This window comes from Oryzias latipes, chromosome 21 (genome assembly GCF_053564925.1).
Source record: "Oryzias latipes strain Hd-rR chromosome 21, Olatipes_Hd-rR_3.1".
In the NCBI taxonomy this organism is placed as follows: Eukaryota; Metazoa; Chordata; class Actinopteri; order Beloniformes; family Adrianichthyidae; genus Oryzias; species Oryzias latipes.
Window position 1 is genome coordinate 9,753,989 of NC_136257.1, and position 21,312 is coordinate 9,775,300.

The following is a 21,312-nucleotide window of genomic DNA, read 5'->3' on the forward strand; positions in this document are numbered from 1 at the left end:
AACAGAGCAGGTGTGGTTTCACTAAAAGGTGGGGGCGCCGCACTAATGTTTGCTGCAACCTGCATGAAGATCTGCAGCAGGAGTGACATCTAACACTTCAGTTTGCTAGAACTGACTTTTCTGCTGTTTTACTCTGGTCTGAAAATGTGCTGCATGTTACGATGATACTGTTTTACAGTATGTTGTATCTGCAGAGTCCTGACTGTAACAACTCTGTTGGAACAGAAAAACAACGGGATTTGCTCATTTTACAGCTGCTGCACTCTGCAAGGCTACGCATGCCCAGAACATGTGCTTCCACATGTTTGATTGGTCTTTCCTCAGGGGTGTTAACTAATAAAAACCATATACCCACACTCTGTTGTCTAACTGAATACCTTTACACTGTGGATGCTTTTGAACATATTGCTGGTGTTTGTGATAACCGCAGAGAACACAGAATTTCACTGATTCATGATAACCATCAAAAGTTGACCAAAGATAAATTTCATTCTTGTCAAAAACTACAAAACATTTGTGGGTAATACGGGGCCTTTAAGGCTGGATGTGAAGCATCTAAATCAAGCCCCTAGTAGGTCTAAGGAAAAGTGACTTCATTACGTCAACCTGGTTTGTTTAAAAGTGTCACAAACATTTTAATTGTCACTTGAAAATAGCTTTTCTGCTGTGAATGTTTCTGTAATAGGGGTCTGTCTGATTAAAAGTAAATATAATTGTGAATATTTTAATCTGTAAAGTGAAAGGAAAGGTTTTTGTAATCTGATTTATTAAGGACAGGGATGCTTGTAATGGCACCACGTCCAACATGGAATTTAGAAATATCTTTAGAAAAATAAATGGGCAACAATATTCTTCTCAAAAAGAGCACTAAGGTATGTAAGTAAAAAAGAATGCATTTGTTTGGAAAAAAACAAACCAAAAAGCAAAGCCAGAGGGAAAATATCATCAAAGCCATATTTTTCCATAAATGTCTTAATATTCTAATCAACATATTACTTTGCAACTGAAATAGGTTTGATGTTGGTGTTTTGTAATTTTGTACTGCAGTATTCAATTATTTTTAATGTTTGAAATCAGTTGTTAAACTCAAATCATATGAAAAGCCAACTTTTTTAAAAACGTCTGTCTTAACCTGAACTTCAAACATGTTTTTATGAAGCAGCTTGTTTTAAATTCAAACTGGGATTTGTAAAAGCTGTACATTGTACATTTTTGAATAACTTTGAATTTTCAAGCGCTTTAAGTAGGTTTGCAATGATTACTGATGTTAGAAAACCTATTTTTATACATTAAGATTGTTTTTCTAAATGATATCATGCTTTGTAAAAACAGCAAATTGTTCCTAATTTGTTTAAATTCAGTATTGGCGCACAAAGAGATAACATCTCATTTTATTTGACTAAATTCCAGTAGAAGCAGGAGGTTGCAGTGTTGTGGTTCATCTAACCGTCTGTTTATTTTTTGGCTCACTTACCTGCAGAGAGACCATGTCTGGTCTGTACTGTCGTCTGATGCCGAGGTCGTACATCAGGAACTTGAGCATGTCAAACGCCTGATCTTCGCTCATGTGCAGCAGCAGGACTCCAGCCACAAAGCTGATCCCCTGGCAGTAGCCAACCTGTGCGGAGCCAACAACAGCTTAGCCCCGTGAGCGGTAAATCACACAGGTCCGCTGCACATCAATGAGGAAAACAAAGAGGATCACAGCACCTCTGTATCCAGCAGAGAGTAGGCCTTCAGGAGGTTGTACAGGGAGAGCTGGCCTGCGCCAAGCTGAGCAGAGAAATACTGATGTGTGGGAAAGGTCCGACCTGAGGAGACATAACCATTTTTTTTCCAAGGCACGAAAAAATAAATATTTAAAAAACAAGAACTGGAGGAGTTACATTCAACTATCTGTAACCCTATTTAAAAACTAAATGGCTCTAATTAAGCGATTTAACCTCTTGAGACTTGGCGTCCTCATACAGGGACATGACATTGTGGGTTTTACTACCACTGTAGTTAATTCTGATTGTCTGGGGCCCTGGGACTGGGTTAACACTTTATAATAAGAATCCCTTTATTAATATTTGTTAGTGCATAATTAAGCATTAATTAACTGTTAAATAAAGTGTTAACAGTTACTTTTACGCATATCTTTGCATTACTATGTGCATTATTTAATGCATTAGTTAGCAATGAACCATGATTTACTATTTAACCGTACCTACTGCATTAGAAAGCATTAATGAAAGTTTCGCCATGCAATTACTTAGCAATATGTATGCATCAACAACGTATTAGTTAACATATGTGTTAAGTCTTATTAATGTCTGGAGTAATTATTTACTCAGGTTGTTTGTTAGAAGTTAAGAAGCAAAACTTACAAATTTAGCCTGACCTAATCTTTAATAAATGCAAAATAACCTCATAAGCATTAAGTCAACCATAGTTATTCATTATGAAATGATTATTGGAAATGTAAAGTAAAGTGTGAACATAGCATAGAATATTAAGCTGGCAGCTTATAGTCACGCATGTGATTGAATAAAGAAGTTCTCAGACTGATTCATTGCGGTAACTCTTGATACTGTCCGCTCCGTGTTGTTACTTTCATTGTAGGTCGGAACTTTGTTTTCGTACGTTGAAACCTCTATTTTCTGCATTGAAATCTTTTTCAGAGAGTAACACTAAGACTAGATTTCAGATAACAGGGAAGGTATCATCCATTTCCTAAGCAATAACCTCTACAGTTAATTATTACTCCTGATGTTATTAGGGCTTTACATATATGTTAACAAACATGTTGTTGATGCATATTAATGCTAAGTATGGGAAACTTTTATCAATGGTTTGCAATGATTTAAGTAAGGTTGAGTAATAAACCATAGTTTGCTAGAAATGCAACATAATGCATAACAGTAATACTTTATTTAATTGTGACTTAATTATGCATCAACTAACATTAATACCATTATTATAAAATTTTACCACAAAATCCAGTCGCAGGTTTACAATAACCTGCAACAACATGAACTTGTGTAGTAACCTGTTGAGTAATTAAGTATCACGGCAGTGTTTATGTTTTTTTTGGCACAGCTCAGGCTCTGATTTGTTCTGACTTTTTCAAGTTTACACCGATTCAGACAGACTTATTTTAAAAAAGATAAGAACACAAGCAGTTGTCCTTCACCTGCACTTCTTAAAAAGCTTAATGGCACACATCATTTCTGCTTGTAAGGTCACAACACATTCTGCATGTTGGACAGTTGGATGCGTGGTTGACATTTCAAAGATGTGTTACGCTTATGTTAGCTGTCTTACGTCCTAATTTTTCACAATTTAACAAGCCCCCTGAATAATTTGATCATTCTCTCTGGCCGCACCAAACGCCGGCAGAACTGGTTTGAAGCAAAATCCAAAGTTGTTTAAATCTTAAACCAACAGACGTTAATCCCACACCCTCCTTTTGCAGATAAAAAAAACGTCAGTTTGCAATATTTCCATCTGCCATGTCTCAACAAGCATGTTTGACTGTAGTTCATGAAAAATACGGATGCAGAAAAAATGTGTGAAGGCAGCCTGCTCACCTAAGTCCACTAGAATGGCGTGCTGTTGCGCGGTGAGCTGCTTGAGCAGGTCATGGTAAGGGGTGTCTGGGGCAAGCTGACGCTGGGGCAGTCTGTGCCGCAGCCGATGCTGATGGGAAACGAGCAGCCAGACATCGCCACGTCTGCTCTTTGGAAGTCCTGCATTAGAAGTTTAGAAATAGAGCCTTGGCAGCCATTTTCTAAGGTTTTGTTTGTATAACTATAAGAAAAAATGCCATTATTGGTGTTTTTACTTTAGCTTACTTAAGGCTAGAGTTTCTCACCTTGGCATACGGCCCTATAGAGGTCCTCCTTGTTTTGTGGGTTTGTTGTCCTGCCTGGAGCCGTGAGTTTTTTCTCCCACATTGCCTGCGTCTCTTTGGAGCACTGACTCACTTCCTGGTAGTCCAGCTTCATCTTGCGAATATGCAGCTCGTCTCGGCTCGCTGTGAAGCCCAAATCACCCAAAAAATGAAAAAAGAAAAAGCATTTTCAATAACTATACAGTTAATCTTTTGGGTGAAAAGAAAATGAGAAGAAAACGTAAAAGAAAGCATGTTCACCTTCACGTTTATGATCTAAAACATCACATTCAGGAGCAAGTTGTAAAAAAAAACCATAAGCTTCACCTTTTGCAGCCCAGCCCCCTCCTTGAAACCCACGACCCTCAATGACAAATGTGTCTCCTTGCACTGCAGACATGTAGAAGCTACTTCCACATAGAGATGTCTTACACAAATGGAGAAGAGGAACACTAACACCATGAGGTCTGACGGTTTCTGAGCATGCACGACAAAAAAAAAAAGAGAAGACTATAACAGCCAGCCACCAACTTCATGCAAAACCTCGGCCTTGACCCCCAAAGGTTCCTTCAGCAACACTTACCTTCTATTGAAAATAGTTTTTCACAGTTAGGTTCTCAGACCAGCATTGATGTCATAGTGGCAAACAAAGGAAAAGAGAAACGTTCAGAACACAAGACGGAAAAATATGTTGTTGTTTTTTTAGCCCAGATATCTTTATTAGCCGATAAATTGTTTTAATAGTGCAAAAATTAAATTAAAATTAAGGTTGGTAACAAAGAAGTTACAAAACAATTGCCTGATACTTTTAATAGCTTTCAAAAAACAACATTGAGTCGAATTTTGAAACAGATTGTAAGAAATAAAGATGAACTGATATTTTGTGTTAATTGTTAATAGAGTAATTGAGAATCGCCGCTTAAACAACTACCTCCCATATTGCTCGCCATTTTTGCTGCTCCAGTAATGTTAGGTTGGGGTTTGAAGGATTGTAAGCTAGCAGAAGAGCGTGTCCACAGATGAATTGATGGGAGTGGGGGCGGGACTGCTCCCCACTAACGGTCCCGCCCACAATTCAGAGGTGAATTTCTAACGAAATACTGCCCCTCTGCAGAAACTATGTCCTAAAAAACAACACCATTTTTTTCTATATTGGCTAAGAAAAGCAAAATCATAATTAAAGACCACTGGCATCAAAAGATGATAAGAGGGGTATTTTAAAAAGCTTTGAAATGGACATTGGAAAGTTGAGCTCCCACAAAAACGTAATAAAAACCTCAAATTCTGTTTTTTATTGTTAATTGTTGATGTAGCATCAAGTGTTTCAGGTCATTCTATGTAGCTCGTGGCAGACCTGCAGTGCTATAATGTTGCAGAAGCAGTTTTCTCTTACTATATTCATTTTTCGTCATCCCTCTAGGTTTTTTTTTCATTGCAATTTTGCTTCCTGTTTTATTTGACAGCGCATTGTGTTCTGCATCCTGATTGGCTGTTGATCTTGTCAATCACTATCCTCCATGCCTGTGTCTCCTGTACAGAATGTGTTCAGTTAGCTACATCTATTTAAGTCTTTGAGGGTGAGCAGATCTTAGTTTTCATTCTATAACACTGGACTTATTTTTCTATGAAGGTTTGAACTTTGAGAGTTTAAAGTGTGAAAGTGTGAAAAGGGTAAAACAAAACTTGATCATTTCTTTCTGAGAAAAGTGTATAAAGTGTGCAGTGAGGAGTTTTATATCCTTAAAACATCTGTAATTCTACTTTGCAGATTTCATCTATCACAGGTTACTTATGGAAGACAACCTCTGCAAAAAACAAGGGAACACTGTACACATTTTAAGTGGATTCACAAACAAAAAACACTTGCAGAACTTTTTTGTCTGTGTTATGCTCTCATAATTTTTAGCAACTAATGTTTTTAACACCGGAACATAACCAATATCTGAAACCTGAAGCTGATAGATGAAGAGAAAATGTATCCCCTCCAAAAAATGGCATTCTTCTTTTGTAACACTCATTTAGAAGGGTCAGTTTTTATGTGCAAAACTCCCAAAATAGTGACTAATGTTTACCTTCTAGTCTCTGGTTTTCCTTTTCCATGCGCAGAAGTAGTATCTGCTGATGGATGGCAGTCTTCCAGAGAGCCCGGTAGTCTGCTCCTGTTTTTTTTGGTTTCCCTGCAGGTGACTGGTTGTGTGCCATGGGCAAAAGACCCCTCAGATGGTCCAGACTGGCGTCCAAGGCACAAGGAGACAGAGGCAGCAGCTCACTGGCAGGACAGTCATCTAAAAGATCAGTGATCACCATAAGAAAAACGGGACTCAAAATATTCTCTACAGTTATAAATGTAAAAAAAAAAAAAAAAAAAAAAAGTTGAGTGTTCAGGTAGCTACACGTGAAAAGAAGAGTTGTGAACGCGCTTTTTATTGGAAAAAGGGGCTTAAATGCATGATGCAGAGGGTGGTGTGATTGCAGGTCAACACCAGCATCTTATTGCTTCTACCTGTAAAGAAACAAGCCAATTCCTTCTCAACTGGTTGCAGACGTTGAAAACAGCAGCATGTGCATGTATGCAGACAAAGCTGCAGAACGAACTCCACTGACCTCAGTAGTGCTGAGCATCCACCAGCTTGCAGGACTTAAAGGATTTGTTTCAAGTGTCAAAAGAAGCAAACCAAATACTCAGAGAGGATCTTTATATTCATTGCGCTTTTTGGTCTTATAATTAATAAAAAAAAAAGATATTTTTGTCTTTATCACTTCCAAATGGCAAATAAAAAAAATATAATCATTTACCAAAGCTTGAATGAAATTCTTTTGGTGTTAGCATTTTTTAAACTCTCAGTAAATAACATTAATTACAAAGAAAACAATAAGTTTAGCATTTACACAGCATTTTTGGTTTAAGTGAAGCTTTTCTGTCGAGAAGAAAAAGCCTCGTCAGCTTTGAAGCTGTGGATTATTCATCGAGCATATGCTGCAGGGATTATGTTACCGCACCTGTGTGCTGCATGGATGCAGACGGCTTGTTCATGGGCGAAGCCACCCTCAGGAAGATCTTCTGCCTCCAGGAGACCCTGCGTGGGGTCTGGGGGGGACCTGCGCTCACCAAGTCGCTGCTGCAGCCAGACAAACTCCTTTTCCTGCCTTCGCCATTGCTACATAAAACAGGAGCCCCGTTAAAGACATGTGAGGAAGGAGTCGAGTGTCCATGATAGTGACACTCCTCTCCTTTACAGAGTCCACACACACAGAGCCGAGGTAACCTCACACCACAAAAAAAAATGATGATGTCAGGCATATTCATTTCAAAACCGTAAATCCAAGAGTACGTGTTAATGAAGCAGTCGCCATGCATGCCTGTTCTCTGAAATAGATGATTTTTGAGTTCCAGGACAGCTTGGCTTTTTTAAATAATATAGCCAACCCACTTAAAACAAATATGACACAGCTGGAAAAAAAATAAACGTATTTTAACTACATTAACCCTTAGTGGTCTCTAGACTCACCAGTGAGTTCAGATCAACTGTTGACAATCATGTGGGAATGACAACACCCTCTTGTCATTATAGTTTTATATCAAAACGTAACATAAATGTTTCAAAAAGTTTTTAGCTTTAAAAGTTTTGGTTTAAAGCAAACATAACAAGTAAAGAAATAATTGTTTGAATAAATAGTCCCTTGGAATAAATCCTTGGACCGTAAAATAAAGCTTAGTGGAGCTTCGCCCATTTTGTTTTTGTTGACATTTTTCACATAGTTATGAGCTGGTCTTTGCTTCATTTGTTGAAAAAAACATTTTTATCTTTTTTCTACAAGTTTGATCTTTTACTATAAAACATAAAAACTATTTGATCTCAATTTTTGTAGTTAAAAAAGACAAACTTTACCACTTAGAGTTGAGTTATTTTGACAGTTTTAGCTGAAATTATTGTGTAATATAATAAAAAATATCAGAATAAGAAGCTGGGGTTATAACAAAACGATGCATATCAAACATTGCCAAAAAACAGCTTTAAAGATAAATAAATAGTGCAAATCGTAAAATAGAAAAGAAACTCAAAAAGGCCCCAGACTACTAAGGGTTAACTCGGATTCTAACATAATTTTTTAACATATGATTTAATTTCTTTTTTTTTATTTTCCATCTTGCTCTATTAATTGCATTTTTACTTAAATGTTAACTTTTTCTGTTTTGGGAGGATCTGACAAAGGTGCAACAGTTTGTGTTGTAAATGTTAAAAATGGCTATGCAAGCATAAAAGACTGATTTATTGCATATTGAACACGTTTAACAATTATTTTACACTTTGAGTGTTAAAAGTCAGTGTAATTCATTTCCAAACCTACTTAATGCCTTTTGGGGTCATAGAGACGTACAACCCCACACTCCCTTTATGAAGCATGTTTCGGGACTGTGAGGAAGCTGCAGAGCCTGGAGAAAACCCGCACATGCACGGAAAGAACATGCAACTCCACGCAGAAAAGACTCAAACCAGATCCTTCTCACTGTAAGGAAAGAGTGCTAACCACTGCACCACCATGCAGGCCATTTTGAAACAAGTCATACTTCTATATAAAACTATATTAGATTCTCCTTTTTAGTTACAAGCTAAAATTAAATTACTTTTCACTTATGTAGAATTAAAATTAGATTATGAATAAATAAATGACGGGAATTAAATAGGTGTGTTTAGAAATCTGCCATGTTTAAATCGGTCTAATAAAAAGTAAATATAAAGTGAGGTCTTTCACCCCATTTTCATGGACTAAAGGAAAACATTTTGATTTTGAAAAGTCCTTACAGACCCACTCCGATGAAACTCGTAATTTTAGCATGTTCTTGTAGAATTTTTCTTATGATGAAGGATATGAATTTAGCTTAAACTTGCATTTCTGAGTATTCATTTCATCAAATCAGTGTGAATAAGGACCAGACGAAAAAATGCAATCGGAAAAAGTTTGTAGTTGTGATGTAGAAGCTACTATCGATATCAGCCTTTTGTGTGCTTCTTTTATCAGTCTTGGATAATTTAAAGTTTCAGGTTATGTGCAATTTTACCATAAAAACACATTTATTCAAGTTAAGCAAACATAGGTGGGAATTCTTCAATGAAACACTGTGTTTTTGCTTTGCTGAGTCCCCGATTTAGGACATGCATTTATATATAAAAGAGCAAAATCTGTGGGAAATGGAAAAGTGAAATAAACAAAATGCAGTTCCTTTTACCGCTTGTAATTCACACTACTTATCTCTACGGCCACGTTTACAGCGGTAAATTAGCTGGGTCAGCACCCCGGGAGCCTGTTGGATCATGTGAGCAAAGAGAAACAGGAGCTGACCCAGCACTGAAGCAGACTTCTCACAACTTTTTCTGCTAATCTGTGCAGAGCACTGGTTGAAATTCTTTCCTGGACGTTTTCATGAGCTCAAGAAAAGTATGAAGGTTTTCATGCAAATAGATTCAGACTGGAAGCAGCCACAAACATGGCAACGTTTTGGAAATTTTAGCCCTTTCCTTTAACTTTGGTTCATTTACTTAAACATTTTGTGTAAATACTGTCTGTACATGAAAAGTTAACTGATAAAAACCATGACATTAATAGTCCAGAATCGCAGTGATTTGCACCTGTTAGATTAGCTTATATGGCAGCAGCAGTGCACTGTGCAAAAAGCCTTGCGTGTCAGCAATACAAGAAACGATTTTCTGCATCCCCCTTTGTTTTAGAGTAACAGGATGAGGGTGGGCCAGCCTGCAAAGTTGTTGTGGGAAAACCAAGAGGCTTTTGGTTATGCATAAAAAAGTTGGACAGAAAGATCAAGACGGAAAGAACGGTACAATAAAGCTGGGTGTTAAAAAGGATTTGACAGCCAACAGCTCCTCCCAAAGTCAGAGAGTGCATTTCAGTTGCTCAATCCCACCCATGAAATCCCCTTTGTCAAGTCCCTGGCTGGTGGGTTTCAGTCAATATAAGGGGGGTTAACTTAGTGCCCCCTCTCACCTCTTGAGGCTCCCACTGTCTGCCAGGGAGCTGAGGGAGCCCAGCGAGCCCTGGTAAATGCTTTTCAGGAAAGTGGGAGCAGAGAAGGAGGAGGGGAGGCTGAAGGAGGACTCGCTCTCCGAAACACTGCGCGTTCTGGGAACGGCCACGGGACTGGAGGGGCCGAACATGTAACGCCCACAAATAAAAACAAAGATTACACAATGGGAGAGGGCTTCTGCGTGGAGCACACAAACATCTGAGGAAGTCATTGTGGGATAAAAACTGGGACAGGAAGCAAACAGGCTTTTGTTTGGGACAGTGGAGCAGGAGGGCTGTGGATTCTGGACTGATCAAAGCCCTGCAAATTGATTAGATTAGGTCTGCACACATTAGAAGGTCAACTTAATATTTAGCTTGTGTTATAGTGAAGCAACAGTAAGCATTTCTTCAAACTGAACACGAAAGCTCACTCATATAACAACAGCTGGCTTAATAAAAAGATGGAGTGGAGAGTTATTTCTCCCAGGTGAGGTGACTGTACCTGCTCTGCAGCAGCTCTGAATTCACAGACAGTTGTCTGCGCAGAGGAGCCTGTTTGCTCTGATTGGACAGTTGACTTTCAAAGGAGATGCGCTTCCTTAATGGCGGGTGGCTAAAGGTGTGAGCACGCCGACGGAACTGCATCCCAGATTCCGGGTCGTCGTCGGGGAAGGCGGGGGGCGAACCTGGAGGGGACTGACCAGGAGACTCCTCATCCTGCTGAGAGCGTCAGGAAAAGAAAACGATTATTAAAGCAAATTTGGGCAAAAATCAACTCAGAATGCACATCAAGAAACCTAAAAGATCTCGCCCTGACAGAAACCCCACATCTGGACTCACCGTTTGTACTCTGGCTCAACAAAGAGGCTACGTCCTGCATTCTGGGTGACTGCGTCCTCGTGCCTGATGGTGCAACTCCCACATCTATTGTATTCTAATGGACAATGACCCTATGACTCACAGGGTTGCAGAATATTGGTGGGAAGGACCTCTGTGCATAAAAACTACAATCTCCTCCCATCATGCTTTTAGAGACGTCCTTCCTAGAGGTTCCGACATGACTACGCAGGGACATTTGTGCTGCTCTCCCCAAAAGGGGGAAACGAGAAGGCCCAATCATCAGATTCTGACGGGGCAGAAAAGAAAAAGACAGGAAAGACGACAACAGACTGAACAGGGGTTTCCTGTTCGTAGGGACGTCCCATCCTGACTAAAGTCCCAACAAAACAATTCAACAGCTGTGCCTGTGATGAGACAAACTGTTGCATGTCAATCTGCACCTTATCAACCAAGAGTGCATGTGTCACTATAAGCCAAACAGACAATCACTGTCTATTGGATGATTTATAGGAAAAAGTTCAGGAAAATCTCGCATTACATCAAGAAGATCAACAATAAAAAATAGCTTTTTATTAAAGACCCACTCGGACGAAAATGGTGTTTTTCTGTGTTTTTAACATTTTAACTTGTAGTTTTTTTTTCACGATGGAGAACATGCATTAAGAAAATGAATCCTAAAACTGCATTTTTGAGTATGTCTTTATAAAAATCATAGGAATTAAGGAGCAGATTGGTAAAAGGTTGTAGCAGTGACATAGGACAATCTACAATAGCAGGCCACAAGCTCCCTGCTCCACTCCATTCTGATGCATCCACTGTTAGACAAATAGATCCCTGTATGTCGTTGTTTTCCTCATCTGAGCTGGAATCTGGATCTAACTGTATGGCTGGATAGCTCCAAAACTGTATTATAGGTAATGTTATGTTGGGGGTGTGTGGGGATGTAAACTAGCGAGACCATGTAAACAGATGCATGACGGGAAGTGTGGGCGGGCTTACTCCGTGCCAACGGTCCTGCCCATGACTCAAATTTCTAATGAACTACTGCCGCTCTGCAGAAACTGTCCTAGAAAATGACACAGGTTGTTCTTTTTTTGGCTAAAAACTGCATAATTTTACATTTTTAAAAAACACCAAAAAACCCCGGGAACGCTTTGGAAATAAATCAAAAGGTGATTGGAGAGGGACTTTAATGGAAAACTTCACAGAGATACAACCAAATACAAAGTAAAGGAGCCCTCATCTAAATTCAGCCAAAAATGTTGATCTTAGGAAATTACTGGTGATGTCCCCCTCAACTGCTGCTCTCTACTTCACTGAGCTCCTCAGAGCAGCTTTTGCAAGAACATTTCCAAAAGACATCAGTGAGGTTTCCTAACAGGAGTCACACAGTGTTACTTCTGTGAGTAAACTTAATAAAATAAACGTAAAGGGTACTACTTTTTGCTAAGTGTAAATACGACTCAAATACAACTGCAACAAGTTACTCTATAATTACTATAAATAACCATAGCAACTGTTTATTTTTAGTTTTTTTTATTTAACTGCATGTGAACATCTGCTTAAACATTTGCTTTAAATCAAATATATCACAGCTGTGAAATGATAACCTGACATCTACTTCCTCACTCCATCACTATCGGTCTCAAACTTGCACCAAAGTGTCCCCACCACCCTCAAATGGTTCACTAACACCTCAGTAAACACATTCCTTGTGGAAATATTTAAACTTTTGGCCCAGTGCCGCTTCACCGTGAAACTATGTGGGAAGAGTCCAGTGTGGAGGAGTTTTCTCTGTGTAAAAGGTCGACTGACTCCACTGCAGAGCCACTAACACTGTCATGGGTATTTTTCAGCCAAGATAGATGTTATTGTACAACAAAACCCCATGCAACATTTTCTTAAAGGGTAAAATGGTAAATTCTTCAAGCTGGGAATCTCTTTCTAAAAAATACTTACTCTTTCAAAACTGCTGATGCTTCCCATGCTTCCCAGGCGGTCTCGCATCCGGCTGGCACCCTGATCCAAAAAGGTAAAGACAGAACTTAAAATGCAAGAAATGCAAGATATCCAGAAACAGTAAAAAGAATTAATTAATACAAAGGCGTCTATTTTTCTTTGCAAAAAAAATTGAACAGAATCAGACTGAAAGAAAACATGAAAATCCTAAAAGAGAGATTAAAAGAAGACAGATGTTTCAAAATATGATGACATTTATCATCATGTTGTTCAGTAAAGTCTGTTAGATAATAACAGATGGTAGCAAAGGTCTCAGATTGCCTGGATTCTTCCACAAAGGAATTATTCTGCCATCTCTCTGGCAGATATGGGTCAATCCAAATCCCTTGGATGACACAGAAGCAGCCAGCGGAACGAAGGCCGAGCAGGAAGGAAAATATACAGCTTTACTCCATCAGGGGTGGAGTGGTAAAAAAACAAGACCCACCCTCGCAAAGATGTTCTCCAGGGAGCTGGTGAGGGACGTGCGGGCTTTGTTCTTGAAAATATCCAGTTTGAAGCGACTGCTGTGGGTCGTGCTGTCCCCCGCTGCAGAGCTATTTCCTGCATTCTGTCCCCCCACAAAAAAAACATCATGACGACATAACTTGTGATACATGAACAAATGGCAAAACATCTAAATACATCATTTCCATTTCACTCCAACTGTTTAATAGAGTCAACATAACTGATGCTCCAAATGACTCTCGTCTACATAGGAGGCGAGCATCTAACATAGAAGGAGTCCATCCGATTGGTCAAGTGCATGAAAGGGATTTATTTGATTTGTTAAATACTTCAGTCTGCCATAAGATTATTTTAGCACATCCAAGGTAACCATTTATCCCAATTTTTGCCAGCTTTTGCGATATGCGTATTGCATTGCTTGATATTTCCATAACAATAATTTTGCAATCTATTGTGCAGGTCTAAAAAAAACAGAAACGCACAGTTTTTAATGCGAGTGGGTTCACCCCCTTTGATAATCACAATTTTTTTTTCGGTTTATAGGGATTTAAAGCACATTTATTCTGACAAAATCTGCACAAAAAAGGGTTCAACGAAATGTAGAACTATTCTGTTTCTGACCATTTATTGTCCTTTAGTGGATCATTAAATGTGGATCATCAGTTAAAACAGTGTTTTTTTATGATTAAAAAATAAAAAATATCTACTTAACCTGTCTTACCAACTTGACTGACTGGTGAACAAAATGTTTTCTTTTATATTTCCTATATTTCTGTGCCCACGTTTGCTCCATGCGGTTTTGACTAAATCAGACGTTTTAATCCACTCTGTCTGCCTGACGATTTTTTTTAACACAAACTGATAAATGTCCAAAGCTTCTTATACTTTGAAATACTTGAGAGGTTCCTTGCTTTGGCGATCAAATACCACACATGGATCCATGTCTTCTGAAACAACTCTGGTTCTTCTAGTATTTTAAATCTTATTAGTAAATCATATATAAAGTTCTACCTGTGTCCTTCAGTGGAATTCCATCTACTGTATACATTGGACTTCCTCAGCCTGACATGACCCTTACCTGAGGAGATTCTCCAATGTGGAGGTGGGACTTCTGCTTGGTCTCACAGATCTGCCTTAGATAGAGAATCACCAGCTCATTCTCCTCCTGGTCTGACCCTGGTTTGTGTTTCTGCAGGTTACAAACACACTTATAAACTATGTGTGGAACACCAAACAAAACTGTTGCATGACTTTTATCTGTTCTGGTTAAGAAGAAGTCAAACTTACTAGAACTTTTTCAAAAACCTCTGCCTGCTCATTATCGGTTAATTCAGAGAGGTACTGTTGGATGGCCAGCTTTGCTCTAGGTGGGTAAAGACCTGGAAACCAAAGAGGAAGCAGTCTATTTGTGAGTCAAGAGAGGTCTGGTTGAATCGCTGCTAAGGAGGCTTACCCTCAATCCTCTCGCAGAGTTTGTGCAGGCCGTGCATAGGACAGGCTTCGCACAGCTGGATTTGGGTTTTGTTGCTTTGCAAAGCCGCTGCGGTGGAGAAGGCCTGCTTCAAGGTCAGCATCACCTCGTCGACCTGCACACATGCAGACAGACGAGCTCTACTCCACTCCAATCAGAGGTCCATGACACTTGAACCATTTCAGCCACTCACCAAGGACTCGCTGGCACACTGGAAAACGTAGCACGCGTACTGACTGGGCCCAGAATCTATCGTGTCACGACAGATGAATCCAAAATGGTCCGTCTGCTTGATACCCTGAGAAGACAAAGGAAACAGAAATGAAATACCATTATTTTTGGTGTTCTGCCTCAGACTGCAGCTGAGATACACGCTTTCAGCGTAAACACTCCGAGGCAACATCTGGACCCACCTGACAGCAGGACGAGATATCTTTAAAGTTCTTCTCCAGCACCACCGTTTTACTGTCAGGACTTATGAGGTTCACCTCGAAGCGTCCGACCTGCGCAAAAACAAAAACAGACAGATAGAGTGACATTTCTCATGGTATCCTTCCCACAATGCCCTCCTCATACTGTTTACAGATCAAAGCGTACCATTGAGTGAGCCGGATCCCATTTTGAAGTATCACATGTCCACTAGCCGCTCACTAAAAGGCAGCAAAGCCTGTGCTGCAAATCAAGGCTAACACGTCTGCTCCAATGATTTTTCCCATAACTGACCTCTTTGTTATCCACCACATTGACTGTGCTGCTCTAGTTTGTTCAAATTAGCCTCAAGATGAGATGGTGACAATATATGAAGAAAGGCAGCTGTATGTTTTTCAGAAAGACATGGCTTTTACTTTGGTAGGAGGGCACACCAATCAAGCACTTTAAAAAAAAAAGAAAACGTTTAAAATACATAAATAACTAAAGCTCCAAAAATACTTATACCAGGAGTCTGCAACCTTTAACACCTAAAGAGCCATGAAAGTCCGCTTTTACTGACTGTAACCCATTAAAAGCCAAAAAGTCTAACTTCGCCCTTTCAAGAAATAAGACACTGCTCTATATTTATGTTATTATTACTGTTATGATAAATAAACTATTGTTTTTTATATCAATAAAATATAAACAAAAAAGGAAAAATTGTTGTTTTTTTCTTTAAGCTTATGTTTATACCTTTTGACAGATGTTTACTTACCGGTAATTTCCTTTCAAAATAAAAGCCACCCTGTACCATATGGAATCATCTCATTGCAGCTAATTTAGTATTAGGTAGTTTGATGTCAGCTGTGAAAAAAATGTGCACAGTATGTGACCACGTAGTTCATGCTTCTCAGTCAGAAATTTGTAAATCGGAACTAAGTGACCTTTACTGTATGTTTTGGACCATAAATCACACTTTAAATCCTTAAAAATTTTCAACTATTGGTAATCCGACTAATAATCCTAATGTATGAATTTTGGTTGTGCTTATACTGATCTTCAATTAATTGTTTTTTGGTACATGGCGCTCCAAAATCTGTCAAAATGTTTTCATTTGAATTTGATCAACAAAAGATTGATCGATTGCTGGAGCATTATGGGTACTGTAGTCAGTAGCCTTCCAGAGTGCTATGTTCTGAATGCTTCAACTGTTTGTGAATTAGTTGAATAAAGTTTGACTAATTTGACTGTTTTGTTTTGCTTGATGTGTTGTTTAGTCCAAAAAATACATTCTTTTTAAAAATGAAACATTTGTATTTTTTCGTTAACCAGAGAGCCTCAATGGACGGGTAAATAAGCCCCATTTGGCTCCACAGCCTCAGATTGCAGACCCCTTATTTAAGGTATTTCCCCGCCCATCCATGAAGACTTCTTCAATTTCTGATGAAAAGTGGCAATGTAAATCGAGTCAAAAAGAACTATTAATGCATGAATGAAATTTGTCAACAATCATCTGAAATCCAAATGTAAGAAGCTGCTTTATTAACGTTCTTTTCCAACCTGAAAGAGCATTGTTCGATTCTTGTCTGAATCAGAGGGCTGGACGTTGTTTGGAGCGCTGGAGTGTCTGCGACGCGTCGGCCCCATAATTCCAGCTTCCCCCGGCTTCCTCTGAAGACTTCCTGCCAGACTGCTGCAGCGCGTGCGAAACTCCTGCGGCTCCTCAAACCCGGAGTCTTCCAGGATGCACTCTGGGAAGGCTCCCCGCAGGCTGCTCTGACTGGAACTAATGGACAAGCTCTTACCTGGACAAAAAGATACAGAAAGATACAAAAGACCCTTTATAAAGCTCTAAAATATGAATGAAGTATTCTGAATACGGCTGAGACTGTCGTCACAGGGTCTGAAACTTTGAAATTAAATTTCGTAAGAGTATTGAATTGTTTATTTCAAATGGTGGTGAACATGCAATAAATGGAAGTGTTTAATAAAAAGTATAAAAGATTTCTGACACTAACCACCTGAAAATAGAAAATTTGAAAATAAAATCACCGTTTAAAATGAGAACGTTGATATCACCAATAAAATAATGCCAAATATCAATTAATTAGTGCTATCACTCAAGAGTACACAATGCCTCAGGCATATGTTTCTTATGTGTATTTAGCTTGTTATTTAGTATTTTATCCTATTTTTTTCTAAATGTATTTTAAAACTTCGCGCTGAAACATTTTTGTTGCCCTAGGATGTGCATTTTTAGGTCATTTTAAGGGCTGCACTTTACCTCAAGTTTGACATAATTCAAAACCTCAAACCTAAATAAAAAGTTATCATTAAAATAAAATGACAGACCAAATCTCATTTGAAACTGGTTGAAAGGGGACCTTTAGCCAATCTGTTAGTTCACCATAAACTTTTAAACTCCTCTCAGCAGAATACATTGGCTGTATTTGAGAACTGGACTGTGTTCCAAACAGGAAGTACCTACTGGCTTCAAGAGGCCAAAATTCCGTAGCCTTTTAGAGAAATAAACAGCTCTTACTCAGTCAACTTATTTGTCAGAGTAACCATTCTTGCTTGAATATCTTTTGTTAACATGTTCTTGATAATCCTATTTTTATCTTATTTTTTTCGGAAGTTCTAGTTATTCAAGTTATAAACTGACCAATCAGATGCCTTATTAAAAGTATGTAGCCTCATCCTAACCCTTGTGCTATCTTGTGGGGTCCAATTGACCCCACTCCCAATGTTAACGTGCCCCACTAGACAGTGCGCTGAATCTTTTTTCTTCAATGATTAGTGAACTACACTGGTGTCCATGGATTACATGAAATCTTTCCACCTTTATCCACCTTTGTCATGGTAGGGATAACACATAAATGTAAGGGTGGGGTCACCAGGACCCCACAAGATAGCACAAGGGTTTTACGTCCAAAACGCTCGATCATCAGCTTCACTCCTACCTACACTGATGTCCTCCATTCCAAGACCATCACACTCCTCCATATTCTTGTTCAGGACAGAGGATAAGGGATCCCCTTCTTCCCCCATGAGAAAATCCACAGGTGCGCTCTCTGTGGAGCCTCGCTGACCGTTGAGCAGCCGAAGGCGCTTTCGCTCAGTCTCTAGCTGACGGAACTTGTCGATGCAGTCGTCAATGAGGGAGGATGGAGCCTTCTTGTGACCAACTGTGACCTTTGTTTGATTAGAACCCATTGATTTAAAGACTTTGCTGGATAAAATCATTTGATCTGTTGAAGCGGGATAACGTTTACCTTGCCACAGTACAGCACTTCAAACTTCTGCGAATTGTAGAACGCCTCTTCGGTTTCCTGTTTGGGCTTCGTGTCTTCCTTAAGGGCTGATTTTGACACCTGTCGGATGCTGCTGATAACCTCTGGAACCTGGCGCAAACACAGGAAATGCAGGGTTATGAGACATTTTTAAACCAGGAGTTGAAGACAAACTGAGGCTCAGTCAACTAATAACAAATAAATTCAGCAAAGGACACAAAAACACACAATTCCAGTCACAAGAGGGACACATTCTGCATTATCACTGATGCCACGATCCACTGACACTTCCAGAAAGCCCAATCAAACCTATCATGAGTATCAAATCAACTATAGTTTCCCTTTGATGAATTTCTAATCAAATATAGGCAAACAAAACCGTACATTGTTATCAGAAGAAGACAGGGAGCTGAAGAATACCTGCACCTTCAGGCATTAAGGACAGACAAAGAACTGGAAGAAATCAGAGCCTTGAAGGTCAACGTGTTATGACTTCACTGTTTTGTGTGATTAAGCAGTTAAGGAAAAGCCTCTGCTTTGACAGCACTGATTCTTAGATATGTACAAAAATAAACATAACACTTGTTTAAAAAAAGCTAATGATGGAAGGACACTTTTAAAAAGAAAATTCCTGAAAATATGAAGTAACTTGGTCTCTGTAGCACTTTACAATATAAGCTCCTTCAAATGATTTGGTGTAAAAATCATCACTTTCTGCCAGAAATGTTACCAAAGTTGCAAGATCTTGTCAACGTATTAGAAACTCTTAAGACCTTGGTTGGTTTCTCAAAGTCTCTGCCACTTTTAAGATGGAAAGATTTCAAACTAAACATGACATGTTTGAAGACTAACTCCAATAAAAGTCATGTTTTTGGTGTTTTTAACATGTTCTTGAGGCATTTTTCTGATGATGGAGGATATTCATAAAGAAACTTAAGCTAAAAATCAATCATGCGTCCACTTGTAGACGACTAGATCCATGTACGTCTTTGCTTTCCTCATCTGACGTGGCATCTGCACAGCTGGATATCTCCAATATTGCTCGACATGTTTGTTGCACCACTCATGTTAGGTTAAGGGTGTGAGAGACTGTGAGCTAGCGGGACAGATGGATGATGGGAAGTGTGGCCAGGCTTACTCCGCACTAACATTTTCGCCCACAACTCAGAGGCAAATTTCTAATGAACTACTGCCACTCTGCAGAAACTATGTCCTTGAAACTGACACAGGTTTTTGATTTGGGCCCAAAAAAACGGCATAATCATGATTAAAAGACCAATGGGAACACTTTTGTTATAGATCAAAAGATGATAGAAATAGGACTTTAAATATAAAAAATAAAGATGGGTACCTAAACATGGGTTGTAGCTGTATGGGTTTTCCCTAAAGCATTTAAGAAAAGGTTATCTGAACACTCTGGCAGGAACTATATATTTTTTTTAAAGAATATTGTGTAATCCTTTTAAACGCTTTCCCCATTGCTGCTTCCTAGACAAAAATGAACCTAAATCCAAAGGGTGATAACATTTAAAATTCAAAATAAAAAGCAGTATTCTGTTGCATGAACTTTGCAAAACATGTAAAAATGTTTGTGACTGTGTTGGAGGAGAAAACTGGAAAGGGGTGTTATGTAACCTCAGATGTGTGGCTACAATGACAGCTTAACAATAAAGGAAAGAAAACAGGATGGGAATGATTGTGAATGAAATAAGCTTCCAACAAATGGAATCCAGAGCAAACATGAGAGACAAACATGTCTGGTTTATAGCTGCCGTGGCCACATTCTCTAAACAACTGGCCTGTCAGTGGATTAGCCGTGCCTGAGAGGAGAAAGAAAGCTGTATTGATTCATGGTTGAACGTAGATGGTGCAGGCGGCAGGTGCATGATGCACAACAATAAACGTAACTGATTTTCCAGCTGCTTGTAGACTTATTTTTAGGGATCCTTTCAGAGTTTCTAGAGGTTGAAACTATTTTTTCCTGGCTCATCAAAGGTGTATAAAATGAACAGAAATCAAGCTAGAGGCCTCTGTGGGAAAAGCAGACCTGTTCCGGCTAACATTGTTGGCACAGTTAGGTCAAGATAATTGAAAAAGGCCTGCTGACTGACAATCACAGCTGCTCTGTCTGGTCACCATGGATAAAAAGTGACAGCCATTTTAAGGAACTGCTGTCTGATCTTCAAGAAAGGTGACACCCTAGCACCATTTTGTTTGATTAATCACTTTTTATCAACTTATCAACTTTTCTTCATGGGAAAACAGAAACGTAACTTGACTGGGAGTCTCCTTTAAACATATCACACCTCATTAAAAATGCTGGTACTGCTGATTTCACTTTCACTCAACAGCGTGTGGATTTATCAAAAGGCCCTGAGTGTGAACTCAGTGGTACTGGGTGTCAACAGTTGAGCTCAGCTTTAAAGCTTAGCAAACATTAGGCTTGTGCTCTGAGCAGAGAGAGCCTTGAGCACCTCTCTGCATAAGGGTTACAAACATCCTACCTCCCTACAACAGGCCATAATAAAATTAGATCACACAGCAGCTGGCCGTCTGCACCATTAACCATAAGTAGCAAGCAACCCATTAGCTTAAAACCATCTGCTGTTGGGCCAGTGATTGTGAAAACACAGGGCGAGAAAAGATTAAGCTACATGTGTAGTTAAAAGTTACATGGTGTTCAAGAAAAAAAACAAAATACAAGATAGACCACGTTTTTTCCCTCTAAATAAGCTGTAAACAGTAGAAATGCAACAAAAGTGATTTTAGGGTCTTTAAGTTTGTTCAAACGAGGTAGCAAAGTTCTGGTTCCTGAGGTGAAGCTTTCAGTAAAAGACAGACAAAAACAACAAATGACGGGAGTCAGTGGTACGTCCACCAAGTAACCACTGAGGTCTTGGTACAAATGCAAGTCACTGATACTCTCATCCATG

The 21,312-nt window shown here is 39.1% G+C and overlaps 1 protein-coding gene across 4 annotated transcripts in view; it reads right to left on the reverse strand.

Annotated features, from left to right (window-relative positions):
• Positions 1-21,312, reverse strand: part of tbc1d4 (TBC1 domain family, member 4) — a 37,421-nt gene that overhangs the window by 7,659 nt on the left and 8,450 nt on the right. For 2 of the 4 annotated variants that reach the window (XM_011489310.4, XM_078939852.1), the window contains 18 exons: positions 18,362-18,490; positions 18,050-18,281; positions 16,647-16,891; positions 15,089-15,178; positions 14,869-14,973; positions 14,658-14,790; positions 14,492-14,583; positions 14,283-14,393; positions 13,185-13,307; positions 12,698-12,757; positions 10,401-10,618; positions 9,878-10,030; positions 6,875-7,032; positions 5,947-6,159; positions 3,857-4,018; positions 3,573-3,731; positions 1,711-1,811; positions 1,475-1,618 (listed from right to left, as the gene is read on the reverse strand). In XM_011489310.4, coding sequence (XP_011487612.1) covers positions 1,475-1,618; positions 1,711-1,811; positions 3,573-3,731; positions 3,857-4,018; positions 5,947-6,159; positions 6,875-7,032; positions 9,878-10,030; positions 10,401-10,618; positions 12,698-12,757; positions 13,185-13,307; positions 14,283-14,393; positions 14,492-14,583; positions 14,658-14,790; positions 14,869-14,973; positions 15,089-15,178; positions 16,647-16,891; positions 18,050-18,281; positions 18,362-18,490 — 2,628 coding nt within the window. The remainder of the gene's footprint in view (positions 1-1,474; positions 1,619-1,710; positions 1,812-3,572; positions 3,732-3,856; positions 4,019-5,946; positions 6,160-6,874; positions 7,033-9,877; positions 10,031-10,400; positions 10,619-12,697; positions 12,758-13,184; positions 13,308-14,282; positions 14,394-14,491; positions 14,584-14,657; positions 14,791-14,868; positions 14,974-15,088; positions 15,179-16,646; positions 16,892-18,049; positions 18,282-18,361; positions 18,491-21,312) is intronic. The other 2 variants (XM_078939851.1, XM_004081564.5) reach the window with 2 other exon arrangements.